Genomic DNA, 20,838 nt, shown 5'->3' with positions numbered 1-20,838 from the left:
TAGGGGTAGTAGGGGTAGTAACCGCCGCAATAAGCAAGCTACACCCATGCTTATTTGTTTTACCTAGACTATGTTGTACAGCCCTTGTTGGTTGTTTTTTCTTCTCCCCTGCCGTTGAAGCAGGGAGCTATGCTGGATATGCGTGAAGTATCGGTTTTTTTTTTTCTCCCCTGCCGTTGAAGCAGAGAGCCATGCTGGATATGCATTGAAAGTGAAGTATCAGGCACATTTGGTTTGGGGTAGTAACCGCCGTAACAAGCCAGCTACTCCTCGCTTTGTGATTGCGAATCCTTTTTTCCATTTCCTCTTGCTGTTGAAGCTTAGAGCGATGTTGGAGTCACAGTAAGCATGTGTATGTTTATTGAATAAGGGTATTGTGTCCAGGCAGTAGCCATCATTCTGGCGAGTCACCCACTCTTCATTGGCAGCCTCTTGACTTTATGGATCCACAGTGTTTATCCCACGCCCCTTTGAAGTCTTTCACAGTTCTGGTCTTCACCACTTCCTCCGGAAGGGCATTCCAGGCATCCACCACCCTCTCCGTGAAGAAATACTTCTGACATTGGTTCTGAATCTTCCTCCCTGGAGCCTCAAATCGTGACCCCTGGTTCTGCTGATTTTTTTCCTATGGAAAAGGTTTGTCGTTGTTTTTGGATCATTAAAACCTTTCAAGTATCTGAAAGTCTGTATCATATCACCTCTGCTCCTCCTTTCCTCCAGGGTGTACATATTTAGATTCTTCAATCTCTCCTCGTACGTCATCCGATGAAGATCCTCCACCTTCCTGGTCGCCCTTCTCTGTACCGCTTCCATCTTGTCTTTGTCTTTTTGTAGATACGGTCTCCAGAACTGAACACAGTACTCCAGGTGAGGCCTCACCAAGGACCTGTACAAGGGAATAATCACTTCCCTTTTCTTACTCGATATTCCTCTCTCTATGCAGCCCAGCATTCTTCTGGCTTTTGCTATCGCCTTGTCGCATTGTTTCGCTGTCTTCACATCATTAGACACTATCACCCCAAGGTCCCTCTCCTGCTCCGTGCACATCAGCCTTTCCCCCCCCATCGAATACAGTTCATTCGGATTTCCACTCCCCATATGCATGACTTTGCACTTCTTGGCATTGAATCTCAGCTGCCATATCTTCGACCACTCTTCCAGTTTCCTTAGATCCCGTCTCATTCTCTCCACTCCTTCCGGCGTGTCCACTCTGTTGCAGATCTTAGTGTCATCCGCAAAAAGACAAACCTTACCTTCTATCCTGTCCGCAATGTCGCTCACAAAGATATTGAACAGGACCGGTCCCAACACCGATCCTTGCGGTACACCACTTAAAACCGCTCTCTCTTCAGAGAAGGTTCCATTTACCATCACACATTGTCTTCTGTCCGTCAACCAATTTGCAATCCAGGTCACCACCTCGGCACTCACTCCCAAGCTTCTCGTTTTATTCACCAGTCTCCTGTGCGGAACCGTATCAAAAGCTTTGCTGAAATCCAAGTATATGATATCGAGCGCTCTTCCTCGATCCAATTCCTTGGTTACCCAGTCAAAAAAGTCAATCAGATTTGTCTGACAGGATCTTCCCCTGGTGAATCCATGCTGCCTCTGGTCCATCAATTCTCCAGACTGTAGATAGTTCACTATTCTCTCTTTCAGCAGTGACTCCATTACTTTTCCCACCACTGAAGTGAGGCTAACCGGTCTGTAGTTGCCAGCCTCCTCCCTGTTCCCACTCTTGTGAAGCGGGACCACCACCGCTCTACTCCAATCACTCGGCACCACTCCCGTTTCTAGGGAGTGGTGCCGAGTGCAGATCTGAGATTTTATTTCCCAAACTATGAGCATTTGTGGTCATAGCCTTCCAGGTACTCTCTTTACAGTTATTGCATTTCCTGGACTCCTTGTGAGATATTAGTTGAGATTTGTTATTCACTTCACTATTTCTATTTGCGGTTGTGCCACTGTTGACAGAGTTATCCATCTCAATTAGATTTTTCTTTTGCTTATGGATCTTGAAATACTGCATGCATTGTGTTTTCTCTCTCTTTTCTGGTAATACTGCAATGCTTTTCTCAAGAACTTCTTCAGTTTTTAATTTAGAGAAGGCTTGTTCTTTTTGCATTTGGTACATTGTGTGTCTCCTCATCACAGGTCTAATTCTACCAGAGCCCACTGTATTCCTGGTTTTTAAAGAATTTCTTAATGACCTGTTTGAGTGGGGGGGTATACCTGTTGGCTGCTCTTCTGTCAAGAATGGGTGACTGTGGGTCCTACCTGAGCCTAATGAATCTCCTTTTCTTGACTCCTGGTTTATTTGTGGTATTGGGGAATTATTTTTTGAGTAATGCAATGTGGGTGTAATACTTTTAATTGAAGCTATTTGATCTTTAATCACAGTCAGCTCCATTTTCAAGGAAGAGAGTTGTGCACAAATTGGGCAAGCTCTAAGTTTCCAGATGCTTTCCCTCAGAATAAAGGCTCCACAGCAGTTACATTGGATAGTCCTCATCTTGGTAATTTGTGAATTGTATTTCCTTGACTGTAACCAATGTACTAATTTATCTCGCTGCCAATGGTAATCTAGGCAGTCTTTATTAGAAACAAGCACCAGGGGTGGGTGGGTAGAGGGGTAGGGTGGGAGGGAGTCAAACAGTTTAGCCTGGGACAAGCTGGGTAAAGCAGGGCACTTCTGGACTGTTGTCTTTGCTTTTTGGTCAATTCTTTTTTAAAAAACAGTCTTTATGCCCCAATATTTTAGTTTGTGCCAGCTAACCCCAAACTAGAGAGATTTTACCAGTTTAAAAGCTGAGAGCTTTGTTTGTGGTTTTTTTTTTCTTTTGTAACTTTATTCAGCAAACAGCAAAACTTACTAGAATAATAACTTACTATAAAGAAATGTGCTCTTCTGGAACCCAACAAGTTTCTGTGCAGGGTGGCCAGTAAAATGACCTGGCAGGACCTTGGGGGTACAAGAAATTGACCAAGACATCATGTTCCCGTTAACATGACATTACCATAGTTCCTTGTGAAGGTGATACTTTTGCATGTTCAGGCTTGCATGCAGTAAATAAGACAGCACAATAAAATGTTGAAGCAAGATATGTCATAAGCTACAAGCCTGGAAAGCACAACAAGCTTCGCCGCACCATAGAATTTCATATCTCTAGCTTATTTGTGTGTTACAGATCAGGGCGCCAAAGATGCCTCTTTCTAACATACTGTGCCTACACATGCAAAGGATGCATAATATTGGGGCCTTAATTCTGACCAAAGCAAGATTGGGTCCAAAATGAAACAGGGTGTCTTTTGTAGATAAAAAGATGCTCTTTCAAATGATTATAAAAAAGAAAAGAATTAAAAACTATACAGTAGAGATATTTGCACCTGAAAATTGGCAAAGATTTGCATAAAAAAGTGACATCGTGTCTTTATGTAATTATATCTTTGCTTCCAGTTGCCTGTAAAGCCTCTTAGTGCAAATCTTATACGTATATGCCATAGGCCATTACTACCAGTCTAGTCAGGGCCTGAATCAAAATATAGGTAAGGAGCAATAAGGAGTAGGCCTTATAGTTCTTATTTAACATTTTTCACATACTTTGCTGGCCCATAATAAGGGAGGCAAGTTCACATTATGTTCCAAACCTTGCACTGGGACTTACTATCAGGGGTTGTACTAATCCACAAAATTTCAGGCACCTGAGAGGTGTTGTTGGGCTGCAGCACCTGGACAAAATGGCCATTTTAGGTTGTGCGGAGCATGGTACTCAGAGGTGATCTCCATTCAACTGCCTCTAGCTCTCCAACCAATAGAGATTCAGGTAAAAAATTTAATATGGTTTTATTTAAGACCCTAGAGCAACTGTTCTCAACTGGTGTGTCGCCAAGCACATGCAGGTGTGTCGCCACACTTCCCAGTCCCCCGCTGACCCAGCTGTTCTCCCTGCCCCAGCGAAATAGGAACTCATTCTCTGTCCAGGCTTCAAATGCTGATAGCCTAGGCGAAATGCGGCAGAAGAGCTGGAGTCAGTGGCATTAGCATGGTCTTTTTTTCCTGGAAGAGGAAGTGGTAAGCAGTGACCGTGTGCACGTAAAGAAGAAACTATGCCAGTGCGTGCAGCATCGGCCCAAAGAAGAGAGGCACGGCCTGAGGAAGAGCAGCATGGCACGGAGAAAAGAGGAGCAACGTCAGCCCCCACGGCGGATAGGACTCCTTTCTCGAGGCTGCGAGGACTGGAATTGGAGGAGGCTGCTGCTGCTGCTGCTAAGGCTGAAAGTGGAGGAGGCTGCTGCTGTCGCTAGTTCGGTGGGAGGGGAGAGAGAGTGAGCGAGTGAGCAAGCATATGTGTTTGAGATCCTGTGTGTGTGTGTGTTTGTATGTGTGTGAGAGACAGCATGTATGTAAGTAAGTGATTGTGTGTGTGATTGAAAACCTGTTTGTGTGAGAGTATGTGTGTGTGTGATTGAGAGCCTATGTGTGCTTGAGATCCTTTGTGTATGAGAGAGATAGCATGAATGTAAGTGTATGATTGAGATCCTGTATGTGTAAGTGAGAGAGATTAAGAGCCTGCGTGAATAAGTAAGAGAGAGAGAGAGAGAGAGCATGTGTGTCTGTGTGTGACCGAGAGCCAGTGTAGGTGAGAGAGCATGTGAGTATGTGATTGAGAGCCCGTGTGAAAGTGAGAGAAAGAGAAAGCATATGTGTAACTGTGTGAATGAGTATGTGTGTGAGAGAAAGAGACATGTATGTAAGTGTGTGATTGAAAGCCTATGTGTGTGTAAGTGTGAAAAAACAGACAGCATGTGTGTAAATGTGTGATTGAGAGCTTATGTAAGTGAGAGAGAGCATGTGTATATGTGTGTGAGATTGAGAGCCAGTGTGAGAGAGAGAGCTTGTGTGTGACAGAGAGAGGAGAAAGTTGCAAGCAAACCATCCCTCCTCCTGAGTATTCAAAACAATCTCAGGGCACCTGAATATCAAATGTTCCCAAGTATGCAGAGCAAAGTATTTTTTTTATCCTTATTATTTTTCATTATTGAGTCTCCGTGCCTGCTATTTTGAAGTATTTTATTGGTATCTAAAAATTTTTGATATGACTTTATAATTATTGGATATTCCATTCATCAGCTATTTGAAATATGTTCTTTTTATTAGTATGGTTTTACTGCTATTGATTTTATATTTCTTGATTTGTTTTGAGGACTGGTGAAGTTTCTCTTTTTCGTTACACTGCATACAGTCTCTGGCTCGTTGCTGTTTCCAGTTCAGTTTTTGTCTGCATGTTTCCATTTATGCGTTATAGTCTCTTTATTCTTTGTTAGGTGAGGGTCTGCACATATGATTGAGGTGAGGTATTCTGCTGGCGTGTAGTTTCTGTGTAGGGCTCTGTAGCAGCCTGGCTTAGTCTATTTTCCTAATAGGAGGGGTATTGGAGTTTTAAGGTCTAGTTGTTATGCGTGCCGCCTGCGGCAGAACTGCGGCACAGCCCTCTCACCTTCTTTCATGGACTCCAGCTCCTGGTTCCTCTTCACTGGTGGCGGTGGGCTGCCAGTTCTGACCTTGGGTTGCCTCCGGTGCCTCTGGCTCTGCCATGATCCCCCAGTGTTGCCAGCCAAGATGTCCTTGCTTGTCGAGCCTCTCCACGTGGCCCACAGAGAGACGCTCCTCCCTAGGCGCGCGCGCATCGCTAATCCTTTTAAAGGGTCCACAGTGGGATGTTTATGTCAGACTCTTCAGTGTATATAAGCTCAGGCCTCGCTCCATAGCGTTGCCTTTGCAACAGGTCTCCTCGTACTCCGAGTACTCGTTGCTAATAGAGAATCCTCTCTACTTTGTGTTTCCTGATTCCTGTGGTTCCCTGTTCCTATCTTCCTCATTCCTGCCTCGTCTATGTGTTGGACTGACTCCCTGGATTTCAACTCTGCTTCGCCTGAATAATCTTCAGCCTATCTCCAGCCCTGGACCTCTGCTACGCCCGACTACTCCTCAGCCTATCTACAGCTCCGGACCTCTGCTACGCCTGACTACTCTTCAGTTTATCTCCAGCCCCCGGACCTCTGCTACGCTTGACTACGCTTGCCTTCTCCGTGCCCTGACCATTGCTTTGATTGACTACGCCATAGACTTCTCCGTGTCCAGAATTCTACATTGCTTGCCACGACCTCCGTTTGCTGCTGGCCCTGATCCCAGCCTGTTAGTGACGCCTCCTCTTGCCTATTCCCTGGAAGTGGACTTACAAGGCTCCGGCCTTTCTTTGCTTGTGCGCCTCCAATTTCCTTACGTTCCATTGGCGCCTGAGTTCCTGTACCAAATCCAGTCCAGGGTAGGACTATGCCACCTATCGACTGCTGTCTCTGGGCTGAACCACCTCTCTTCACAAACCACCTCTCTTCACAAACCAAATTCGAGGCCCACCTAAGTCCTGCCGGCTCCGGCACCCAAAGGCTCAACCCACGGGGAACGAGGGTTGGTATAGGTGAAGCTCCAATGGCCTCTATCTTCAGCCCACTCCACCTGCTGACGGTGGGGACCTGTAGGTCCTTACCTACGGGTTGCATCAATCCCACCTTGGCCCAGGGGTCTACCTCCGACGCAACACTAGTGTAATATTTTCAGTGTTGCCTTTTCTTAGGTAAGATGGCTATTGTTTGAGTGCTAGAAGTATGGGAGGTTTACTATTCATGCAGTTTCTGTTCAGACAGAGTACTTGTCTTCCCCTTGTGTCATTCTTAACAATAAAAATAATACTGGACATTTATTTTTTATTTCTGCTGTGAATTGTAATGAGCAGTGTGTCATACACGTGAGCATGGTCTGTCAGGTGTGTCACGATGAGAAAAAGGTTGAGAACCACTGCCCTAGAGAGCATCTGTGCAAAACCTTCTTCGATTTAGAGGAGGTTGAGCATGGTCCACTTGATATGGAATGACCAAAATGCGATTGTGTGCTCTTGGGACTAAACACAGGATAAGGGTTACGATAATCTTTCCCAGGATGGGATGGTTCCTTAAGCACCCTGAGCAGTGATAGAGGAACCAGAAAAGTCTGAATAAAGCCAAAACCAATTCAGAATCCAAAAACATTGAGACACAGTCACCAGCACATGGTGTACACCAGATGTGTGTTGTCTCACTCTCAATCCTATTTAACGAGGTGTGTGAAACCCAGCCAAACAGGATTGGATTACCAAGGGAAATGATCCTCTCTTCAAATCTAAATAAAAATCCCACGTTGTTTCAGACCCCACCTGCCCATCACTGCAGCATCATCAGAACTGGTGCTGTAGTAAACTGGTTTATTCTAATTACTCCAAATCCTATATCCTTACAGGTCCTAACTAGGACCCAGTTCTAGTGGAGATCCCCACCTTTTCTTCGTCTTCACATTTTTCATGATTGCAAATACTTCTGTCATATATCCTCTCAGTCATTTCTTTTCCAGACTGAAGTGTCCTAAATGGCATAGTCTTTCCTTTTTATGGAAGTTGTTCCATTCCCCTGATCATTTTTGTTGCTCTTCTTTGCAAATTTTGAAGGTATATACTGTCCCTTTTGAGAGGGGTGACTGGAACTGCACAGAGTTTTCAAAATGTGGGCATACTCTGAATTTGTATTGCAACAGCCCCCCACATAGGACACTAGGTCATGTGAGTATAGCCGTGGAAGGAGTCTAGGTGGGGAGACCCCTTACTGTTTTCACAATCTGAATGGTTCCAGAAGGTAGATGAGGAAAGTTAATCATTATGGATAGTGTTGATAAAATAATTGCCTTGAACAGCCACTAGATGGCAAAGCATATGACAAAAGATAGACACATGATGGTAGAAAAAGACTGAATTGCCCTTTAATCTTCCCATCTGAAAAGAATGTGGTGCATGTTAACTAATAGGAAAGTTATAGAGGGAATGTTTTCTGGATTTCTACCAAGGGTATGCTCTTTAAGGGATTTGGGTAAAGATCCCGTAGAGGGAGTGATTTCAGAGTATAAAAGCCTGTATTCAAAGTTTGGCAGGTGTTGGGAGTTGAGTAGAGCCCAACAGGAGAGTGGGGCACCTGGGGGCCCTCTCCATAAGGGAAGGGACTCTGCAGAAGCTTTCTTGTTCAAGGGGAAAGGCCTAAAGCTGGACAGGTGTTTGTCTCCAAGGAGACATAGTCAGAGGACCCAACTTGGCTCCTGAGGGTGGAGAAGAGACATAAAATCCCACAGTTAATGGAAAACCTTGAAGTGGAAAGGTTTCGGAAGGGCGAGAGCTTGGGACACTGGGGAAATCTCTTGCTATTGCCTGGAAAAAAAGTTTGAAGCAGTATGGGAAGAATACAGAGTACTCCTAGGGAGACGAGGAGCGTTACACTGTGTCTAATGAGTGAGTACTTATGTAACTGAATCTGATGTGGTTATTGAGAAGACTTCACATATCATAGTCTCTTGGAGGAAAGAGTTAATGTAAAGGGAGTGATATGACTCAGGATAGTATTGTGTGGGACCGAGAGTTGGAAGGACCTTTTCCTAACACAAGGGAAGAAGTATGAAATGGATAGTAAAACCATTTGTGTGATGTATCTTGGCATGCTGCTTTTGCCACAGCTTTGACACTGGACACCCGTGAGCCCTGATTTCATCAGTGCCTTTTAATAGTTCTGCTCTGGCCAACTCCATAAATAAAAGTTTGCTTGTTTGATCATAAGTTCTGGTGTGAGTCCCTACTTTATTCAAGGGTGTGGATTTAGTACATGGATAGGTATCAAGGTTGAATGAGAAGGGAAGCAGTCAGAAGAGGGTCACAGGGTGAAATATAATTGTGGCATGAAAAGATTTCCTTTTCTTTTTTCTGGGTTGGCAAAGTATTACCTTTGCCTCTGGGCTCTGTCCATTACACCTCCTACTTGACCTTTTATTTATTCTTGAGCCCCACCGAGAGGCTGGAGCTCAGTTCCTAAACTGGCACCAGGCACCTCTTACATTTTATGTGCCCCGACCAGGTGGGGTTATTTAAAGGGATTACAGTATAATAACATCGTGATGTTTTCTGTTTTGTTTGCAAAACTTGTCTTAATAATTCCTAGCATTCTATTAGCCTTTTTAACTTCTGCTGCATATTGAGGCACTGTTTTAGAATATTAGCCATTATGACTCCAAGATCTCTTTATTGAGTGATAACAACCAAGCTAGAGTCTTTTTAGTACATATAAGATGTTTGGAATGTGCATTATCAAGTGAAGACAGGTACAGTATTCGTAGGCATGAATATGTTCATTGTTTAAAGGAGCTGAAAGCCAAGATTCCACTAAGCAATTGAAATGGATTTCATACACAAAATAGAGCCATTGTAGCAGAGCACCAAATTACATTTCTTAAGCTGTAGCAAGAGTATATTTTTGTTGTCCTGTACAAGGAAACCAGTTCTGCATTGGAAATGTTGAACTTGGTGATAAAGAAGTGAAGCACTCCTGAAAATCCTATTTTAGCAGGAATGACTTTGGAATATCTGATAATTATTGGCCATTTTACAGATTACTGTTATGACATGGCACATGTCCAGGTTCTCTGGCGATTGATCAGTTCTTGATTGGAAGCTATATGCTGAGGCAGGTTAGTGTCTGGTCGATACTGTAACGTGCGGTTGAAGATTTCCCATCTGTAACGTGCTGGGAGCGCACAATTCGGACGCGTAAGGCGATCCAGCGATACAGTCTCCAGTTTCACGCGTCCTTAGCGCTTCTTAAAACAGACGCATAACCCTTTCCGCACGCAGCATGTATATGATATGTAAATGAACGAATTAGCTGTATAATGAAGGAATTAGCTATTCCCCTCCGATACTGTGACATGCGCTCAGATTATCTCCTTAGTAACCCGCTATTTTGCCGCGGCCTTAACGTGCGAGTTTACCGCCTACCCTCTACTAGGTGTTAGTGTGGTGTTCGAACAGCTACATAGCGGAATGTACCATGGACGACCTCTATATATATATATTTGCAGCGTAAAGTGTAAAAAAACAAAAATATGTATAAATACCTGTCACTTTCCTGTCACTTTCCGAATTCCGTGCGTTCATCCAGGCGGCGGCGGGGGGCGAGTGGGCGCACGTTGGGTCCCGTTCATCCAGGCAGCGGCGGCGGCAGGGGGCGAGTCGCACGTTGGTTTCAGGCGGGCGGGTGGGCGCGCGATGGGTCCCGTTCATCCAGGCGGCGGCGGGGGGCGAGTGGGCGCACTTTGGGTCCCGTTCATCCAGGCAGCGGCGGGGGGTGAGTGGGCGCACGTTGGTTTCAGGCGGCGGGGGGCGAGTGGGCGCACGTTGGTTTCAGGCGGCCGGCGGGCGCGCGTTGGGTCCCGTTCATCTGGGCGGCGGCGGCGGCGGGAGCCGGCGGGCGTGCGTTCAAACAAGGCGGCGGTGTGGGCCGGCAGGCGGGTGGGCGCGTGTTTGATCCAGGCCGTGGGCAGGTGGGCGCGCATTCATCCAGGCGGAGGGAGCCGGCGGCGAAAGCAGCCTCCGGCAGCCCCCGCCGGCAATGAATGAATGCGCGCCTGTGCGACCCCTGCGATTTCGGCGCTCAAGGCGTGACATCACGACGCCCGACGTCACGGCATGTGACTGCCTTGAGCGCCGAAATCGCACGGGTCGCACAGGCGTGCATTCATTCACTGCTGGCGGGGGCTGCCGGAGGCCGCTTTCGCCGCCGGCTCCCTCTGCCTGGATGAATGCGCGCCTGTGCGACCCGTGTGATTTCGGCGCTCAAGGCGTGACGTCACGACGCCTGACGTCACGGCATGTGACTGCCTTGAGCGCCGAAATCGCACGGGTCGCACAGGCGAATGCGCGCCCACCCGCCCGCGGCCTGGATTCAACACGCGCCCACCCGCCCGCCGGCCCACACCGCCGCCTTGTTCGAACGCGTGCCCATCTGCCCGCCGGCTCCCACCGCTGCTGCCGCCACCCGGATGAACAGACGCCCGCCGCCGCCTGGACCCAACGCGCGCCCGCCAGCTCCCGCCGCCGCCTGGATGACCGCACGCCTGGGGGATTCAGAAAGTGACAGGTTTTTATACATATTTTTGGTTTTTGGTTTTTTACACTTCCTGGTGCCTGTCATTTCAATTGTCAGTTGAAATGACATTTGAAATGACAGGTACCAGCGCACCCAGGTTACTATATAGGCGTTGTATTAAGCGCCTATACAGTAAAATGGGTTGCGCGGGCCTAACCCTTCCCTAACGCTTCACAGACGCGGCATGCATTTGCATGCAATTAGAAGAGAGTATCGAGCCCTAGGTGAAGAGAACTGTGCGTGCGGGGAACGAGGGTGCGCCTGGCAATGCCGCACTCTTTCTACCGCGGCCTTAGAGTATTGACCTGACAGTGTCCAGGACATGCCTGAGATTCCAAATTGGCTACAGACTGAAGATTTCTTGACATGTTTGTACTCTTTTTGCCTCCTGTGGTTGTTCATAGCCATACTGAAAATAAAGAACCTAAAGCCTCAGTAGTCATGCCATAAATAATAGCATCATACTACTTTAGGAAGCTAGAATAACCTTCACACCCATCCTCATCTTGATTGCCACTTGGCTTCATCTCATATAACATATTGCTGGAAAAGGGTGTGAGTAACTCAGGTTACTCACATCTTCTATCATGTCGCAACATCTAATTATTAATCCCAGGAAATGTGGTTTTGCCTTCCTCTCAGTATTCTATAGGCTGTCTTTGTGAAATCCCGCTCAAGGATCTCTTGTGAAAGCAGCATTTTTCATCATGAATTGTGCTAGAGAACTATTTTTTTTTTAAAGAAATTTTAGGTACAGGAAGCAGAGCTAAGAGTCATGGCAGAAACAACAAAAGAAAAATAATTATTGAAAACAAATATGTTGCAAAGATATTTAAGTAGCAAAAGCATTAGCACTTCAGTATCCTGTGCAATAATTCTCCTTTAATTATTGCACAGGTAGAGGTTTGGATACATCCAGCCCATATGCTTGAAGTGTATATTAGTTGGGAAAATTCTCATATGCTAGTGTTTTGTTCTTTTTTGTTCGTTTTTTTTTTTTTAATTACCACAGAGTGCATTTTAGTACTTGCAATTCATATGCACATTAAAAAATACCTGCCAGCTTGGATAATGACTATAACACTGTGCCGTATGGGCAGCCCGTTATCTAACCTCTTGTTTGCCAATCAAGTGGAATCTGTATTGCATAACAACCTATGTCATAATATTAATTGAGGCCTTGGTAATAATGTCTACTTATCTAAGCAAATTTTAGGGAATACATTAATGACTGTAATCTCTGTAAAAGCGAAACTAAACAGGATGAAAGACATTTTTGAGTTATGCTGAGAAAAAGTTAGCAAATAAAAAAATAATATAAAGTGATAACTATTTATTGGACTAACTTAATATATTTGTGAAAAAAGAAGGTATCATGGGATATTTATATAAGCTGTTCCTCCCCTTCTCTATTGCTGTAGTACAGATTTTATAAGTGGACTATGCTAGTAGGAAGCATTTTTTTCTTATTGGTAAGGAAAAGGATGAATTCTGTAACCCCCCCTTAACTTACTATCATTTTGAAGGGTCTGTAATAGACCAGTCCTGAGAGCGGGCCATAAATACCGCAATTAGACTGCATGTACCACAACGTGACTTAAGGTCGGCCAATAAAGGCCTCCTGTCAGTACCCACAATAAGATTCGCCCACTTAAGCGAAGTGAGAGATCGCTCTATTTCAATAGCAGGACCGAAACTCTGGAATCAAATGCCACCAGAATTGAGACTTCAATCCGATAAGAAAAGGTTTAGGAAAGAGTTAAAAACATGGTTTTTCCAACAGCCATATTTGATTGACAATTAGCTGCAAGCGGAATCCTATATTCTTTCATGATTTCTATTGTTATCTTTTGAAATAATTAATGGAGTTTTTAGTTAGTTCTAGTTATCTTGCTTTTGATAATGTAAATTTGGATAATTTTGTGAACATTATCAGGCCGATACAGTACAGTGCGCTCCGACGGAGCGCACTGTTAACCCGCCATTGGACGCGCGTTTTCCCTTACCCCTTATTCAGTAAGGGGCTGAAAACGCGCGTCCAACTCGCCAAACCTAATAGCGCCCTCAACATGCAAATGCACGTTGATGGCCCTATTAGGTATTCCAGCGCGATTCAGAAAACAAAATGTGCAGCCAAAGGTAGGCGCTAATTTCTTCGGGCACCAGGAAAATGCACAGAAAAGCAGTAAAAACTGCTTTTCTGTGCACCCTCCGACTTAATATCATGGTGATATTAAGTCGGAGGTCCCGAAGAGTAAAAAAAAAAACGAAAAAAAAAACATTGAAGTCAGCCCACGACTGTCGGGTCGAAAACCGGATGCTCAATTTTGCCGGCGTCCGGTTTCCGAGTCCATGGCTGTCAGTGGGCTCGAGAACCGACGCCGGCAAAATTGAGCGTCGGCTGTCAAACCTGCTGACAGCCACCGCTCTGGGCCAAAAGGAGGTGCTAGGGATGCGCTAGTGTCCCTAGCGCCTCCTTTTGCCCGTTTCTACTGCTGGGCCTCATTTAAATATCGAATCGCGCGCACAGGAGAGTGGCCTGTGCACGCGCCGGGAGAGTGGGCGTTCGCCCGCTCTCCCGCGGACTTTACTGAATCGGCCAGTATGTATTTTATCTATTTTTCTCACAGGACAAGCAGGATGGTAGTCTTCACATATGGGTGACATCATCAGGATGGAGCCCAATCACGGAAAACTTCTGTCAAAGTTTCCAGAACTTTGACTGGCCCCTACTGGGCATGCCCAGCATGGCACCAACCCTGCAGCCAGCAGGGCTCCCCCCTCAGTCTTCTTTTTTCCACGCAGCAGTAGCCTCGCGGTTTAGGAGCTCTGAACACATTCCTGACAGGAATTTTCCTCACGGACTTATTTAAAATTATTTTGCCCCACAGGGGTCCCTCCTCTAACTTTTCTCAGGCCGCGGTACTCCGGTAAGTTTTTCACCATGTCTATCACAGACCCTCATAGAGTCTGTGTAATGTGTTTAGGCCGTGAGCATGATGTTCTGACTTGCACCAAATGTGCCCTCATGACACCAAAAGGTCGCAAAGCCAGAATGGAGAAGATGGGACTCCTTTTCCGTGCTCACACCCCGACGCTGTCCATCGCATCGACGTCATTGGAACCGGCACCGTCGAAGTCGCACCACCATCGACAACAGTCCGGTGACCGCCCGCCATCGACGTCTTCATGGCCATTGACTCCCGTTTCTCCCCCTCAAGATTGAGGGGATCGAAGGGAGAAACATCGCCATCGGCATCGTAAGTCTCGGACCGTCGAGGGAGCAAAATCATCGACCTCGCCACTGTCCGAGCCACCATCGAAGAAGCCCCGTCTAGGAATGGCACCGACCACTCCTGTGACTGGGACATCGAGGCCACCCTCACCCGATCGGGGTTTGGGAGTCGAGATGCCGCCTGTAAAGATGGTCCCTCCGACTGTGCCTCAGCCTCCCTCTTCCGTCACGGAGCCGGAGCTGATTGCCCCAGGTCTCCGGGAAGAACTGGATCGGCTGGTCCAGGAGGCCATCGACAAGGTGATGCAACGACTCCAGGTCCCTCCGGCACCGGCACCGAGAGTGGAATCGGTCACTGACCCAATTCCAGCAGCGCTGGCACCGCTGCTATCCTGGATGGAGGCGCTCATGACTGCCCTTCCACCGGTAATTCCTGGGTCTCCGATGGCCCCGGTGCGCTCCCCGATGACAGCTTCATCGGGAGGAGAAACACCGTTTCGCATTCCTCCTTTGGGGGTATTGCCTCAGCCATCGATACCATGTCATCCCTCGCCACCGATTCATTCATCGAGAGCGATACGCACATCGGCGTCATCGATGCCTTTGTTGCCGGCACCGATGCCCCCCAGGGCGTCCACAGTGCCCCCGGTGATTCCTTAGATTTTCTCGGAGCCTCAACCGGGCCCTTCGGGTATCCAACCCCCTTCTCATCCTACAGGTCAGCCTACTGATCCTTATGACACCTGGGGTGATGATACTTCCACAGACACCGATGATTTACCTTCACCTCCCTCTCCTACTGAAAGTAGAAAGCGTTCTCCTCCAGAGGACCTCTCTTTCATTAATTTTGTGAAGGAAATGTCCAAATTGGTCCCTTTCCAGCTTCAGACGGAGCAAGATGATAGGCACCAGATGATGGAGCTTCTCCAATTCCTGGATGCCCCTAAAGTGATCACTTCTATTCCCATTCATCAAGTTCTTCTTGACCTCCTTAAAAAGAACTGGGAAAACCCTGGATCCATTGCCCCAGTACACAGAAAGGCTGACACTACTTATCTGGTACAGTCAGCCCTTGGCTTTCAAAAATCTCAGCTTGACCACCACTCAGTTGTGGTGGAATCGGCTCAAAAGAAAGCAAAAAGGACGAAACCACACTCCTCAACCCCTCCAGTCAAGGAACACAAGTTCCTCGACAATATTGGTCGTCGAGTGTTCCAAGGGGCCATGCTTATCTCCAGGATTGCTTCTTACCAGCTGTATATGACCCAATACAACAGGGTCATTTTCAAGCAAATACAGGATTTCTCTGAAACCCTGCCTGACCAATTTCAAGAACATCTTCAAACCCTTGTCAACAAGGGGTTTGAGGCAGGAAAGCATGAGATAAGAACAGCTTACGATATCTTCGACACCTCCACTACAGTGTCTGCAACTGCCATTTCGGCAAGACGCTGGGCCTGGCTCAAGTCTTCTGACCTTCGCCCAGAAGTACAAGACAGGCTATCTGACCTACCATGTGTAGGAGATAATCTGTTCGGTGAACAGATTCAGCAAATAGTGGCTGAATTAAAGGACCATCATGAGACCCTCAAACAGCTCTCATCGATACCTTCTGACTTCCCTTCTAGACAGCCCTTCAAGAAGGACTCTAAGAAGTCATTCTTCCGCCCAAGGAAGTACTATCCTCCACCAACAAGGTCCCGAGTTACGAGGCCTTATCAGAAATCTCAGCCCCGCCAGCCCCGGAAGCAAAAGTCACAAGCAGCTCCCCTGCTTCAGGTTTTTGACGTTCCCTTGGAGAGCAGCAGCCTGATCCCTCTGCCAGCCATACCAGTGGGAGGTCGATTGTGCCACTTTCACGGCATGTGGCAATCAATCACAACCGACCAATGGGTGTTAGCAATCATTGCTCAGGGTTACCACCTGAACTTTCTTGCTCTTCCACCGGAATCACCACCTCTACAAGCGTGGAGAGTAACCGACCACTCTGTCCCTCTGGAGCAGGAGGTTTCCCTTCTTCTCCAGTTAAGAGCAATAGAACCCATCCCTCTTTCACAACAAGGCCTAGGGTTCTATTCCCGGTACTTTTTGGGCTTCGTCCAATTCTGGACCTACGTGCCCTCAACAAGTACCTCCAGCGGGAAAAGTTCAAGATGGTAACCTTGGGCTCGTTTCTACCTCTTCTACAAAGAGGAGACTGGCTCTGCTCTCTGGACCTCCAGGATGCGTACACCCACATTGCGATAGCTCCAGCTCATCGCAAGTATCTCAGGTTTTTAGTAGGCCCAAAGCACTATCAATACCGAGTGCTTCCATTCGGCCTAGCATCGGCACCACGAGTCTTTACCAAATGTCTTGTGGTTGTCGCAGCCTTTCTCAGGAAAGAAGGTGTTCATGTCTACCCCTATCTAGACGACTGGTTAATCAGGGCCCCAACCCAGCAAGCCGCTTGATCGTCCCTGGATTTGACCCTACACACTCTAATTTCTCTAGGATTTCTTGTCAATTACGAGAAATCCTATTTAGTCCCATCTCAAACCTTATCGTTCATTGGGGCAGACTTGGACACCTTACAGGCAAAAACCTTTCTACCTCAACAACGAGTGCAAAACCTCGTGTCCCTCGCTCATCGGTTGCAGTCTCAGTATACAGCAACAGCTCGACAATTCCTTGTCCTTCTCGGACACATGGCGTCCTCAGTCCACCTCACACCAATGGCCCGCCTGGCCATGAGAGTCATGCATTGGACTCTGAGGTCACAATGGATTCAAGCGACTCAGCCTCTGTCAACCATTGTCCACATCACCGACGCACTCCGTCTGTCTCTCACCTGGTGGAAAGATCAGAACAATCTCCTCCAGGGACTGCCTTTTCACCTGCCAGATCCTCAACTCATTCTCACCACCGACGCTTCCAACCTTGGCTGGGGAGCTCATGTGAACGATCTGCAGTCACAAGGATTTTGGTATCCAGAGGAAGCCAAACACCAGATAAATTTCCTGGAGCTTCGAGCGATGCAATATGCTCTCAGAGCTTTTCAGGATTGCCTATCAAATCACGTCATCCTGATTCAGACGGACAACCAGGTGGCCATGTGGTACATCAACAAGCAGGGAGGCACAGGCTCCTTCCTTCTGTGTCAGGAAGCTGCACAGATTTGGGCGGAAGCGCTCTCCCACTCGATGTACCTCAGGGCCACCTACTTGCCGGGAGTGCACAATGTCTTGGCAGACAAACTGAGTCATGTCTTCCAACCGCACGAGTGGTCTCTCAATCCCTCAATGGCGAACTCCATCTTCTAGCAATGGGGTCAGCCCCAAATAGACCTCTATGCGTCCCCTCAGAACCACAAGGTGGACAATTACTGATCCCTCATTCGCAGCGAGCGCTTTCAGCCCAGAGATGCATTCTCCCTCTCCTGGGCAGCTGGTCTGCTTTATGCATTCCCTCCACTTCCTCTTCTCTCGAAGACTCTCGTGAAGCTCCATCAGGACAAGGGAACCATGATCCTGATAGCACCTCACTGGCCACGCCAAGTGTGGTTTCCCATCCGCAGGCACATTCCCTTGGGAACGCACCCGCTTCTGAGCACTCAGAACGACGCCATCCCAATCTTCAGGCCTTGTCCCTGACGGCATGGATGTTGAAAGGTTAATTCTTCAACCACTTAACCTTTCAGATTCGGTTTCTCGTGTCCTGATTGCTTCACGAAAGCCTTCCACAAGAAAATCTTATTCCTATAAATGAAAAAGGTACACATCATGGTGTTCTTTGCAATCCCTTTTCCTGCCCAATCCCAAGGTTTTTGGACTATCTCTGGCACTTGTCGGAATCAGGTCTAAAGACCTCTTCCATCAGAATGCATGTCAGTGCGGTAGCCGCTTTCCATAAAGGTGTCAGGAATGTCCCTATATCGGTACAACCCCCACTTAACACGTTTTCTTAAAGGCTTGCTCCATATCAAGCCACCTTTACATCCTCCAGCCCCTTCTTGGGACCTTAATCTGGTTCTCGGGCAGCTCATGAAACCACCCTTCGAACCTCTTCACTCCTGTGACCTGAAATATCTCACATGGAAAGTGATTTTCCTTTTGGCTATCATTTCAGCTCGCAGGGTTAGTGAGTTACAGGCCCTAGTTACCTATCCGCCTTACACTAAACTCCTGCAGGACTGGGCGGTACTCCGCACTCACCCTAAGTTTTTGCCTAAGGTAGTTTCGGAGTTTCACATTAATCAATCCATCATACTACCTATCTTCTTTCCCAGGCCCCACTCCAACCCAGGGGAACAGGCTCTGCATACCCTTGACTGTAAACGGGCTCTAGCGTTCTACCTAGACCGTACAGTTGCCCACAGGAAGAGCACTCAGTTATTCGTCTCTTTCCATCCCAACAAACTAGGGCAACCTGTGGGTAAGCAGACTCTCTCCTCCTGGTTGGTGGACTGCATATCTTTTTGCTATCAGCAAGCAGGCATTCCTTTTCAAGACCGTGTTAAAGCACACTCTGTGAGGGCCATGGCGACTTCAGTAGCACACCTATGATCGGTGCCGCTTCCTGACATTTGCAGGGCTGCCACCTGGAGTTCTCTCCACACTTTCGCAGCCCACTATTGCCTAGACAAAGCCGGAAGACAAGATTCCATCTTCGTCCAATCTGTCCTGCGTAACCTATTTCCAACGTGACGTACCAACACCCTTCTGCCTGCCCGGTGGGGTTCAGGATGCCCTCTACCAAATTCCACCCCAGTTGTTGTGCCTGTTGCACGCCGTTGGGTACATTTGGTGCATGTTCGGACATCCTCAGCTCGATACTCACCCATATGTGAGGACTACCATCCTGCTTGTCCTGTGAGAAAGCAAATGTTGCTTACCTGTAACAGGTGTTCTCACAGGACAGCAGGATGTTAGTCCTCATGAAACCCGCCCGCCGCCCCACGGTGTTGGGTTCATAACGTTTTGTTGTTTTATTTTTTCGGCACTGCCTGTAGCTATCAAATAAGACTGAGGGGGGACCCCTGCTGGCTGCAGGGTTGGTGCCATGCTGGGAATGCCCAGTAGGGGCCAGTCAAAGTTCTGGAAACTTTGACAGAAGTTTTCCGTGATTGGGCTCCATCCTGATGATGTCACCCATATGTGAGGACTAACATCCTGCTGTCCTGTGAGAACACCTGTTACAGGTAAGCAACATTTGCTTTCTTTTAATATAATTTATTGTAAACCGTTGAGAGAGAATTTTTCTGTGCAACAGTATAGACAACCGTATAAATAAATAAATAAATAAGTAAATATAGCTATATTGGTCCTGGAGGAAAGGTGATGTCTGAAGAAGAGGCTTGTGTGTCCTGAAAGCTCATGTGTGCAATCAACTTTGGATAATGCTTATGTCAGTCGAACGAAATACACCACAGTCTGTAAAGAATATATTGTGAGAGTGACAGCCTCATAAGAAGATGGTTACTTCCTCCTTCTGACTACATCACTTACCTCCACAAACTTCAAGGGCTCATCCTACCCCCCGATAACATCATTATAGACTTAGCAGGTTGGAATTTACACATTTGTAAGGTCTGCATTGATGGACAATGTTTTGTTTTTAAGAAATATAAGCAAAATTTTTATATTTTTATTGGCTGCATTGGTTTTATGGCAAACTAACTGTATGATCCTAGAAATGCAAGCACCTATTTCAAAGTTTAAAAATATTTCAGATGGAGTTTTGAAGCATTCTAATGGTTTCCATGACTTACCATGATTTTTCCAGCTGTCTGTGATATTTTTACTTTTTCCATTTTTTTTTTAAATAGATTCTTCTGTAGATTCTGTCTGGTCTTCTTTATTTGATATTCTCTTTCTTTCCAGGTAGAAGAAGCTGATGACTGGCTGCGCTATGGCAATCCCTGGGAGAAAGCCCGTCCCGAGTTCATGCTGCCTGTCCATTTTTATGGGCGAGTGGAACACTCACCCGAAGGGGCCAAGTGGATCGATACTCAGGTGCAGAGATACCCGTGTTCTTGGGGAAATGAGGAAGAAGAGAGTGAAAAGAAAAATGGTTCTGGGGTGTCACGACAGGTGTAATTTTGACTTACAACAGTGCTCTCACTGCCCAGTCCAGCTAAATACATAGAGAGGTAGAGTTTTAAAGGGTCTAGCTGCTAAACTTCAGGAGTTAGGCAGCTACACCCTGCAGGGACGATACATTTAGCCACTCAAAAAGTGGAATTTCTGAGTGGGGGGCGTGGTTGGGTAGGGGGCAGAGAGAGGCAATACTTGAATATATTAAAGTTTCAAATATAGTTGCAGCTTATCTGCCGTGTAACTGAAGCTGCAGATAGCAGGTTCAAGATATCCATGTAACTTCTGAGCATATCTTTTTGGGAGTAATTTCTCTTTTAAAATGTGATATATATGGGCACAGAAGTATCCCTGTATCTTGCCACTAGGCACAGGCTTAATAAAAAAATTGCCCCAACAGATCCTTGGAAAAGCTTTCCCTCCCTGCAGTCTGATTACATGGGATCCTGCTCTGCCTTGTACAGCGGACTGGGGAGTATG

General features: G+C 46.9%; 1 protein-coding gene across 3 annotated transcripts in view; it reads left to right on the top strand.

Annotated features, from left to right (window-relative positions):
• PYGB (glycogen phosphorylase B) overlaps positions 1-20,838 on the top strand; it is a 346,630-nt gene that overhangs the window by 120,458 nt on the left and 205,334 nt on the right. For all 3 annotated transcript variants that reach the window (XM_029594500.1, XM_029594502.1, XM_029594501.1), the window contains exon 5: positions 20,146-20,277. In XM_029594500.1, coding sequence (XP_029450360.1) covers positions 20,146-20,277 — 132 coding nt within the window. The remainder of the gene's footprint in view (positions 1-20,145; positions 20,278-20,838) is intronic.

Source organism: Rhinatrema bivittatum, chromosome 3, assembly GCF_901001135.1.
Source record: "Rhinatrema bivittatum chromosome 3, aRhiBiv1.1, whole genome shotgun sequence".
In the NCBI taxonomy this organism is placed as follows: domain Eukaryota; kingdom Metazoa; phylum Chordata; class Amphibia; order Gymnophiona; family Rhinatrematidae; genus Rhinatrema; species Rhinatrema bivittatum.
Note: the sequence above shows the minus strand (reverse complement) of the source record. Positions and strands in the feature narration are given on the sequence as shown.